Source organism: Lates calcarifer, linkage group LG23, assembly GCF_001640805.2.
Source record: "Lates calcarifer isolate ASB-BC8 linkage group LG23, TLL_Latcal_v3, whole genome shotgun sequence".
Taxonomy (NCBI): Eukaryota; Metazoa; Chordata; class Actinopteri; family Centropomidae; genus Lates; species Lates calcarifer.
In genome coordinates this window covers 5,862,641-5,873,108 of record NC_066855.1, presented here as the reverse complement: position 1 = coordinate 5,873,108, position 10,468 = coordinate 5,862,641, and the positions used below count along the sequence as shown (strand labels likewise).

Genomic DNA, 10,468 nt, shown 5'->3' with positions numbered 1-10,468 from the left:
GGATTTTGAGGAAATGGTTAGGGTTAAGAGTAGATGACCCATGGTGTTGGGACTCTTAAGTAAAAGGTGAAAGGCCTCCTTTACCAAGAAGCAGGTTAGACAAAATGGAGAAAGAAAAAAAAAAAAAAACTAACAGCACATTTACATACTTGGCAGGGTTTTTTTTTTTTTACTCATGCACACAACTTGATAATTTGGGCTCTCCCGATGTGCAAGAAATAGTAATATGTATTTACTGCTTGTGTACTTCATAAAATATATGTTAGACTTATGTTAAACTTTTTTTAACTGAAAAAAACCTGTAGTATACTCTGTTATGTCATAATTCAAATACTGCAATTTAGTACAAATCCCTGCATGAGTGATTTATTTGCACAAATTATTTAAAAGCTTACTGCTGATGCCTAATACTTAAGCACCTTGTTTGCCAGCTGTACAGACACATACACACATTAAATGTCAAGACATTTTATTATTTAAAGTATATTGATATTGCTGCTTAGAACAGAAATTCACATTTATTTCAAGCACTTGTGAACAAATCATTAGCAAGGACATCATCATAGCATTTATTTTTAAGGTTTTCATGTTTAGAGATCTAATTTTTTTATTGATGAACAGCATTTTAACAAACAGTGCTATGTGGAATAGTTCCGTAATAGGCTGAATCAGTTGAAATGAACTGGTATGAACTGTTTTACCTTAAGTGCATTGTTGACAAGTCCTTTTCTAACTTACAAACTGAGCCAAGGAATGCCAACAAAAAGCTGAAAGTCAACAGGAACAGGAATCCAAGTGAGCATGTCCAGGTTTATTGTGTGTAAACATTCCCATGATGTATAGGTGCATATCAATCATCAGTTATACTAACCACTCAGTCTTGTATGATTGATGTTAGGCCACCATGTTTGCAGTATTTCAGCTGTCAGAGAAAAGTGTGGAAACATGCGAGTCTTCAGACTTTTTGTCCGAGGAACGTTCCTGGTAGAGAACTTGATCAGCTTGAACAGATTTGAACAAATCCCCTCGCTGGAGAATGGGAACCAACGAGCAGTCCGTTTGTTCCCATGAAGGTTCCAGAAGGAGGAGGAGCAGCGCTGGAAAACCTCGATGTTGACCGCGTATTGACCTGGTGCCCACTGAGACACACGCACGAGAGTCACAGAGGAGGCGAAACCACAGGTGTGAGGAGAGACGCCATGAAACACAGACTCCCCCGGCCTCACAGACACGCCCCTCTCCCAGACCATCCCTGCCTCTTCTGCCACTGCCATGCCACTGAGGTTACACAGGGCCTGAAGACACATTTCCTCCAGGGGCTCCTTACCTGGAAAACGAAGCAGGATGGCAACGAGACGAGGCACTGCACCTCGACGCAATAACAGTTCCTGCTGCTTAGCTGAAGGAGACAGAGGATAGTTAGGCAGAGAAGATAATTAGTGTTGGTCTCATGCAATGACACATGCACATTACAATACATTCTCAGGACATGTTTGTAACTGGTTTCCTTCACTTACAGCTGTCGTAAGACATTCTTGAGATTGCCCTTACAGCGTGAAGAAGCAGTTCTTGGTCTGTACTGGTCAGCACCGACAGCAGAGCTGTAACCAAGCCTGCGTCACCAAAACCTTTACGAACCACAGCTGAAAGGAAACAAAAAAACGTCCAATCAGTGAACATGAAGCTACAATGACCAAAAAATTAAAGTGCTGGCCAGGCTTAGAGAATCAAAAGCTTGAAGCTCCAGTGCATGACTGATCTGATATATATCTGTATAAACGTACATTCCTTGGCGAGTTCAGCCACTAGTTTTGCAGTCAGCAGAGTGAGGGGCCCTCTGCTCCTCAGAGACAGGGCCAGGATTGGCAGAATCCCACTGATCACCACCTGCTCAGCGGCGCCATTCTCTGGACACAAGAGGAATTATACATGTAAATGCAACGCTGACACGAGTACATTAGAAACCTAATGATATTTTAACCACTTTATGAGGGGAAAAAAAAGAAAAAAATTGGCTTGCCAGATTAAAATAGATGACATGTATATCACATTGTAGCGGTGGCTAGTTTTGGAATGACTTGTCCCTTTAATCTTTGAACAGAGAGGTATTGAATTTAGTCTTTATGTGTTTTCCATCTTTACTCTGCTTGATCTCCATGACCTGCCTTTACCCCCTCTGCCTCTCTATCCCCCCCCCCCCGTTGCTCTCGTGCTACGAGACACAAATACAGCTTAATGTCTACCAGGGACTTACAAGTGTCATACACTTGATCCCTTCACAGCCTCTCAACCCCCAGAATTCCCTCTCCTTACCGGTGTGGTTTTGCGACAGGTTTTATCATTCAGAATGGGGAGCTGTTATGATATAGTTGCCACTAAGGATGGGAGGCATGCTGTCTTAAGGTATACCAGTATGGAAACACATAAATATGCAAATTGCAAGTGGCTGCTCAGCTGTCTCTATTCTGCAATTCAAATCACTTCAAATGAAAGACATACTCTGACATAAAAAAATAACCCCCACACTCCTCATTAGACCATAAAGACTATGACAGGTTATGATAAATACTGTATAACAGGTAGTGTCGAGGCTTGAGCGATTTCATAGCCTATAATAAATTTAAAATGACATATACACAGTGACAGAGTATAAATGAACTCACTCTTCTCCTTAATGGTGGCCAGGACTGTGTTCAGATGTGGTTTAAGTTCATCCTCAATCAGTTCCAAACCAAGGACTCTGATGGCACCTAATGCATTGTTCAGGTTGTCTTTGGGGAGATATGGAGAAATTGAGACATATTAAAAGACATAAAATGGGGCACAAATGAAAGGCTATTAGGTGTGGATGTTGTATGAGAGCACGAGAAATATGAACGTCATTACAGCCGGGTGAGACAGAAGCAGGGTCGCTCATGAAAAAGCACTGCATGTGACATGGAAACACAGAAGTAATAAAATACTGGCAGTAAAAAGGGTACAGTGCTTTCCATCAGGGCTGCATTTTGAACAGCAGTAAACAACTCTGAGAATAATGTGACTAAGTGCACAAGTACACTTTATTCCTTCTTGATTAACCTCCAGACATCACCCTCTGCTGTTTCTGGTTTAAACAAAAGCTTTTCCTGAACTTTTGTTGGTCTTTGTGGTGTTATGAAAACAGGACTACAGGTCTACGTACGTCAGCAGCTGTGTGAGGCTAAATAACAAAATGATTTATTTAACGCAAAGAAGTAGATAGGAAGAATCTGTGTAGTCAGTAGTGTAGAGAGTGGCTGAGTGACAAGTTGCGGCATGGATGTCATGGTATAAAAATGAAGAAAAGGAAACAAACAAAAAAATCCTAAAGCACGGTTGTGTGGTATAAAGAGATCTGCCCCAGTGACTGAGAGCTGCTCTGGCTGAAATGCACTGGGGCACACCAGGCCCAGGTGTGTCTAATGTCACTGATTACTCTCCTTATTTGGTCAGCAGCCCTGGAGACAGAAAGCACAGCAACAGCACAGTAAACCAAACAGAGCTGTACTCAAGCACAGCAGTATTTTCAGATAATGCATCACATCAGTGTGCTAATATGCTCCCAGAGTCAATGCTATCATGTAAATGTTTAGCAGGTACGGTGTTGACAACTGTCACCATCTTAGTCTAGAGTGTTAACACTCTAATATTTCAAAAGTTTTGTGGGTATTTGGTCATAAACCAAAGTATTAGGCATCTATCCAATAGTTGTTGGGATATACACTCAAAAAGCACAGATATCAAACTTGTGGCGCTAGAGGAAAGGTTGCTCAGTCTTCGTGGTGCCACATATATCTGTACAAAATTTCATGGCAATTTATTCATCAGTTCATGGGAAACATTAGTCTGGACCAAAGTGGTGGACCAACCTGACGAGCACACGAGGAGATCAATATTGCCATCAGTTAACATCCACCCAGGATAGAGCCACTAATAGATACTGTCAAATTCATGATCCACATATAGCTCTTCTGTATTTGACATTCATTCCATTCCATTTTGTTTAAACTCTGGTGGAAATTAATTAAACATTTTGAAAACTGAGTTGCAGCACCAAGCCTGTCTGCAAGCTGCTGCCCACTTCATACAGCACAGCAGACCTGACCAGTTTCATATGATAAGTGCTCGGGTCAAGCACACTTCAACAGTAAATACCACTTTCTTGGTCTGACTTTCCCAGCTGGTCTGTGCAAACACAAAACACTCCAGTTGTGAATCCAATTCTCTTTTGAGTGATCCTTCAGTTTACTTACAGAGGCCAGTGACCTGTAGTGATGAGCAGTGCGGCCTCAGCAAAACACAAGATGTTTAAGTGAAGACATGAGCATATGGAGACATATTAGAAAATGTAAAAGACCACTCCAGTGGTTTTGCATGTTTTAGCATGAGTAAATTATATTTTGCTGTTAAAGAGACAAAAACACTGGTATGGCTCTGTACGGATCAATGGAAAGTAAAGGAGAGGTCACTGATGTGAGTCTCTTGATCTGATTTAAAAATGAGAGTGAATGAATAACATTTCCTCCCTTCAAAAACTACTACTGAATTTCCTTCAATCACAGCACTTAACCTCTAATTTGTCTAATTAAGCTTTTCAGTGACCAACAATGAAAGTACACATGGGGAACTTGGGATCTGGTTGCACCAGACAGATCCCATGTGTAAAGGTGAAGCATGAAACACAGTGTGTTGGTTCTGTAAATGAATAAAGATACTAAAACCACATCAATGTCAAAGCCAGTAAGTCACGATCCTACATGTTCTGATAACCAACCTTTACACTGTAAAACATCAGTCAAGACTGTTCAACTCACCGTTTGGTGTGTAAGGTTGCAGTTGGCTGGATCTGCGTTTGTTCCTGTGGGAACGCGTGTAACTGTATGTGAGTGGCACATTAGGGTGTCCCATTCTGCTCCGTTCTGTGGTCTTTGGACAGCTGGTGGTGAAGCTCTCTCAGGCTGACATCTTCATGCAAAACCCATAACACTTTTTTTTGTCACTCTCCTTTTGCTTTTCTTTTTCCACATTTCTTTCTTTCTTTTGGTGCCAGTCTTTGAAGTCATTAGCTTGAGAAAACCGACTTCAGCCTGCTCTGCATCTCACTTTACTCTCACTGCTGCAACCAATGCCCATGTTGCACCGTGGCTTTGTGTAAAATAAAACTGTTGTCTATCTTGACACGACAGTCAGGTCTGTCGTCCTTGTGCTCCAGCTGGCTCTCTGTCCCCTCTCAGGGTTAATACAGAGAAAATCCTCACTAAAGCTGTTCTCTCTCCTCCTCCCTGTGTGTGTGTGTTGTGTGTGTACAGTTAAGGCATTAGCACTTGGCTGACTCTGCTGAGTATACTCCTACGGCCCTTAAATCTCCCACAATGCCTTTCAGCTTCCTAGAAAATCCAAGCCAAAACAACAACACAGACAGGTTGGCATCTGGCATCTGTTTCTGTACACAAATATATTATACTAGATGGCGTTTTTCCCAGAATGGAAGATGTCAAGCAGAGTTGGACTACAAGTTCAAACTGTTCATTTCTCAAACAGGAAGTGGATTTGTTCGAATCAATTTCCTTGCTTTTCTTCTTTCCAGAGTTGTGTAATGAAACAACTGCTACAAGGTTAAAGCCACTTAAATTACTAAATTAAAATCTCTTTTTACTCAGTGATCAACAAATTTAAATTGAACTCCATTTATGACATTGTCACAAGACAATGACAGATTCGAGTAATTATGAAAATTAAATCTTTATATTTTACTCAGCTCTTGAGGTTCCAGTAAAACAGACAATATAATTTTCATTACTCTAGTACAGAACAATGTAAATCTAGACAATAAATACAACAGAGGACCAGGAGACATTGTACAACCAGCAAAAAAATATAATCCAGACCTCTGATATTATCTGCTCTACACAGTGAGAAGCTTGGTCATCATGTTTACATTTTATATTTGTGAGTTTGCCGGTTCTCTAAAAACCTAGGTTGGGAAAAAAAAGAAGGATTCAGATTAGAAATCTAAATACGTATTAAACCTGCTACTAAATAAACAGAGGATTCACTCAAAGACATAGTTCAACATTTTGGGAAATGTGCTTAATTGCCCTCTAGCCGACAGTTAGATGAGAAGATGGATACCATTCTCTTATCTGCACAGTGACCATGTTGATACAGCTGGTTAGCTTAGCTTAGCATAAAGACTGGAAATAGTGGGAAACAACTAGCCTGACTCTGTCCAGAGATAACAAATCTGCCTGCCAGAAAAAAGCTAGAAACACAAAACTAACACTACTTTTTATGCTTCTGTTTTTGTGTATGGATTTACAAAATGAGATGTCAATTGCTTAGCTTAGCTTAGTTAGCTTAGTGTTGCTGATAAATGTATGTATTACATTGAGACAGAGCCAGGGTAACTGCTTCGCTGTTTCCAGTCTTTATACCAAGTGAAGCTAACGGCCTGCTGGCTCCAGCTACATGAGGTGAACTCCAAGATGTGACATTATACTCTGATGTTGAGCTCAACACAACTGTGATCGCCTTCACAGGAGCTCAACCCAGCTCAGCTTGTGCAGAGCTTGCACTCCATTGCTGTGTATCCCTTTGAATGGGACTTATGATTGGTTCTTTAGACATATGACCAGGTGTTAAACACTTCCAGCTGCATTGAGACCACTGGAAACCGCCTCATATCCCACAGAAACCAGGGTAAGGACGTTACTCTCCACATCATCTGGCTTGCACTGCTCCGCTTGGGTTTCCACAGGACCGGCTGCTCCAGTTTCCGGTCTTAGTTTCTTCCTGGCTTTGCCTCGCCCTTTGCTTTTTGAAATGACCTTCCCCTGCTCTTTGACCCCCTCAGACACCTTGTGAGGCTTCTCGATGTCAACCGAGCGGGTTTTGCGGTGACGCCTGCGGATACGCCGCATTGGTGGACCGGAGTCAGCTGGGTCTGATGCTGCTGCGCCAGACAAGATGCGAATCTGCTGTTCAATCACCATGATGATCATGTCCAGGGCAACATCTAACATTCCCAGGCCAAGGCCATGAGTGACATTATCAAACGCACCACTGTTGACTGGTTCCTTGAAACATTTCCTCATATCCTCAAGGTGGTTTCTGAGTGGAAAAGAGAGTGTTATTACTCTTTTTGTCCAAAATCCCTCGGGAAAAACCATGTTACAGTGAGGACATACTGTACATACTTAGTTTCAATAATTTTGGACCAGTGTTGAACTGTGTTTGTCTCTGGGATGAGCTGTTTCGCCATGTTGCTGTAGTCAATGTAGTCATGGGCGAAATCTTTCATATCATCACACAAAGCTTTGGTGTCACCTGAGAACACACACAAATTCAAAACACTGCTAACTCCATGCTCTCGAATTTAAACATACCTTCAAACACACACACAAACAAACACACATCTGTCACCTTCAGTGAGTTTGGAGAACGAGGAGGATACAGAGGTAGTTGTGCTTGGTGTGAGGCCGAGTACATTAAGCGACTCCAGGAGTGTTTTCTTGCTGGCCGGGCCTCTGCTGACCCGAGTGTACGCTGCCAAGGAGCGAAGGGACATCTTCTCTGGGGCCTGCAGGCGGCGTTTAATTTCATCATACGAGATGAGATACTTCCCTGAAATTAGAGCAACACAGGAAGAGGTGATTGCATAAACACAGTAGGGTTGGGATTTAACAGCATTTTGTCAAGTCTGAATGCCATACTGAATTTGCTCATCATATCTGAATTCCTTGTCATGTTTATTAAGGCTTAGCTTTGAACAATTTTAAATGTCAAAGGTAATATGTCAGATAATGTCAGATAATACTCAATTTGCTAATGAGCTAAATGACCTTAATGTTTTGTACACTGAACTAGAAGCAAAACGGGACCAGTTTGGTAAACACTCAGAGGGTATGATCTTAAGACAGCTGGAAACTTACGAGCCTTAGATCCTTTCATGTTGGGATCCAGGAGTGACGACACCTCTGCAAACGGCATCTGGGTACCAGATGCCGAATTTGTGCTTGAGTTTGGTGGCGGCTCCTCATTCTGAGACACATCCTGAGTCTGGACTGGGGCAGAAACCTGCATCTGGGGCTGAATGTGAGGCTGTATGCTGTGCATTTCCACCTGGTTCTGATCTAGCGGAGCCTGGCCTTGCACTTGAGGGAGGACCAACGTGTTTTCAGATAAACCCTGTAGATCCATGCCCCCTTGCCCTACACTGCCGGATTGCTCTGAAGAAACCTGAAAGATGCCCATAACTGGCTTTACCACCGTGAACAGCATGTTCCCCTGGGCATCCAGACCCACCACCCTGGTAGATGGGTCCATGTCTTTTCTGAAGTTTTACCTTTCGAGCTGAGGGAGGAGGCTCCAGAAGCTGTAATTATCAGATCAGGTTACCTCAGAGTCCCATGCAGTGTTACACTATACTGTTCTCTTTTTAAATGGTTATGGTTAAAGCCCTCCTAACAAAAGGGGAAGGTAAGATGACTCTCTATATCGTCAAGGTAAAAACGCCCACACTGAAGCTGTTACAACATTTCACTTTCTTTGTACAGTTTTATAAAGCTTATAATCATTCATGGCAACACCACAGCAGACTCTGAAACAAACAAACAAACAAACAATTCATGGTTAGTTTTTTTTTTTTTTTTTTTTAGCTTTGTCTAAGCATTTGTAATCATTTGAAAAAGTTTCTGACTTAATTATTTCCAGTCTTACTAAACGCCTTCCAAATCTGAGGAGACTATGCACCGACTGTAGTATGTGTAGCTGAAATTTGTCTACCAAATTAAATGATGCCAACGTTTGGCTGGTGGAAAAAGATGATTATGATTATTTGGACCATTGAAATGTAATGACTAGCTTTAGGTTTGGGGTTGTATGTTTGGATTAGTTAAGGCAAAATTAGTATTTATATGCTGGGAATTCACTTTGTGGAAAGGACAAAGTCGTTCCTGAAAATTTTTATATTTTAATACGCCATGATTTAGACAATTAAAAACTAATTTTGAGGTAGAAGTGTTTCAGTTAAATTACTTAACAATTTGATAATGCATTTTCATTAATAACATTATACCAAATAAGAGAAACATGCCAAATGATAATTGCATAAATACATGTCGGGTTCAGGAAGTCCTAATATGATTTTGCAATGTACTATTTTCTCTTTCTTATGTTCTTCACTTCTGTTTTTGAACAAAAAAGCCACTGATGGAGAAATGTTGTGGGTGTAGGTCTTGAGTTACACTGCTGGGCATCAGGCTGTGCACTGCATGTTTACGTTTGGAGGTCAGGAATATACTGCAGATGCTAAAGATTTATTAACAAATGAACATCTCAGATGCTCTTTACTTGTGGCACTCCTCTCCTGTCCCGAGTCCAAAACCTCAAAACCTTGACTTGCTCAACTTTGTATTCTGTTTTACTTTTAGATTTATTCGTTGTTATGCAAGAAAGGGGACCACAGGAATGTGATTTTCCCAATGCGTCAAGGCGCAAGACCCATCCAGATACATTACAGACAGCTTCATAAGCAATGTAAAATAAAAGAAAGCCTAATTACCAAGCGCTACACCTTACAAAACACATCGACAGCTCTAGTCTATTAGACAAATAGGTGATGCACCAAATTAAGGGTCCACATGTTGCCTGTCTGTTGCTCTGGGACAAAGAAAGGGCTGTGACTGGACAAGACGAAGCAGAGGACAGCTCTGTGTTTCAGCTCAAACAGCAGCACAGTGTCTGTCCAAGTGTCCACAAACAATTAAACCCTCATATTAACTTTGAGGAATAAGCAAATACGTGATTAACACATAACTGCACAAACTAATAACTTTCAGAAAATAGTACAAATACGAGCTTTATTGTCTCCACCTGCTGTTTAATAAGCATTTAAATGATCACAATGCTAATTTTTAACTTGTAGCTATTTGTCAGAAAATAGACTTTTTAGCTACTCACTAATGACGCAAATTTTTTTTTATCAAAACATTTGTTTTATCACAACTAACATTCATCATGGCTGCCAGCAGCGGCGCGGCTGGGTTTTTTTTTATTGTTCAGCAGGCCTGAAACGTTCCAAAGCTAAGGACAAAACCGTGTCAAACTGCTCCGGTTCTGAACGGGACAGACCAAATTCAAACGCTAACCTTGGACGCAACTGGTGACGGCTGTCCCACTCACCGATTTGCTGTCTGATTTTTCTTAAAAGGACACTGATCCTAGAACGGTCCGCGTCGAAGCCAGCGACATTTTTACTCCTTCTCTGCTGTTGCTTCGGCGGGTTGCAAATCAGCTGTACGTGCACTACCGCTCGAGAGTCGTAATCCCTGCGCTCATTGGTCGAGTGACGTATCAGTCACACAACTAGTGATTTGTTATTGGATAAGAATAGTGTCAGTAGAGCAGAGGAGGCGGGATTTCCGACTCAGGCTTGTGGCCCAAATACAAT

At 41.5% G+C, this 10,468-nt stretch overlaps 2 protein-coding genes across 3 annotated transcripts; both read right to left on the bottom strand.

The window, feature by feature from the left end:
* Window positions 1-452: 452 nt before the first annotated feature.
* On the bottom strand, window positions 453-5,494 carry si:dkey-21e13.3 (uncharacterized protein LOC100150043 homolog). Its single transcript, XM_018666034.2, has 5 exons — window positions 4,833-5,494; window positions 2,664-2,771; window positions 1,785-1,907; window positions 1,518-1,643; window positions 453-1,399 (listed from the first exon to the last, which is right to left on the bottom strand). Exons 1-5 carry the CDS (start codon window positions 4,924-4,926, stop codon window positions 867-869), a joined length of 984 nt encoding a protein of 327 aa, XP_018521550.1. The 5' UTR covers window positions 4,927-5,494; the 3' UTR covers window positions 453-866.
* A 250-nt stretch (window positions 5,495-5,744) lies between these two features.
* Window positions 5,745-10,342, bottom strand: si:ch73-127m5.2 (uncharacterized protein LOC561202 homolog). 2 transcript variants are annotated; one of them, XM_018666020.2, is made up of 5 exons: window positions 10,167-10,342; window positions 7,950-8,617; window positions 7,441-7,641; window positions 7,215-7,344; window positions 5,745-7,128 (listed from the first exon to the last, which is right to left on the bottom strand). In XM_018666020.2, the coding sequence occupies exons 2-5, from the start codon at window positions 8,341-8,343 to the stop codon at window positions 6,657-6,659; spliced, it is 1,197 nt and encodes a 398-aa protein (XP_018521536.1). In that variant the 5' UTR covers window positions 8,344-8,617; window positions 10,167-10,342; the 3' UTR covers window positions 5,745-6,656. The 2 variants fall into 2 exon arrangements, with proteins under 2 accessions (XP_018521536.1, XP_018521526.1); XM_018666010.2 differs by having other exon boundaries at window positions 10,201-10,342.
* Between the last annotated feature and the right edge of the window lie 126 nt (window positions 10,343-10,468).

What these genes read in the sequence shown, in the direction of transcription:
- si:dkey-21e13.3 (XM_018666034.2), bottom strand. Translation starts at nt 4,926, where the DNA reads ATGGGACACCCTAATGTGCCACTCACATACAGTTACACGCGTTCCCAC. An exon ending in GCAACCTTACACACCAAACG is followed by an intron (nt 2,772 to 4,832) that starts GTGAGTTGAACA and finishes ATCTCCCCAAAG; the next exon opens with ACAACCTGAACAATGCATTA. An exon ending in GGCTGAACTCGCCAAGGAAT is followed by an intron (nt 1,644 to 1,784) that starts GTACGTTTATAC and finishes GTTTCCTTTCAG; the next exon opens with CTGTGGTTCGTAAAGGTTTT.
- si:ch73-127m5.2 (XM_018666020.2), bottom strand. Translation starts at nt 8,343, where the DNA reads ATGGACCCATCTACCAGGGTGGTGGGTCTGGATGCCCAGGGGAACATG. An exon ending in GTTCTCCAAACTCACTGAAG is followed by an intron (nt 7,345 to 7,440) that starts GTGACAGATGTG and finishes GTGTGTTCTCAG; the next exon opens with GTGACACCAAAGCTTTGTGT. An exon ending in TCCAAAATTATTGAAACTAA is followed by an intron (nt 7,129 to 7,214) that starts GTATGTACAGTA and finishes TTTTCCACTCAG; the next exon opens with AAACCACCTTGAGGATATGA.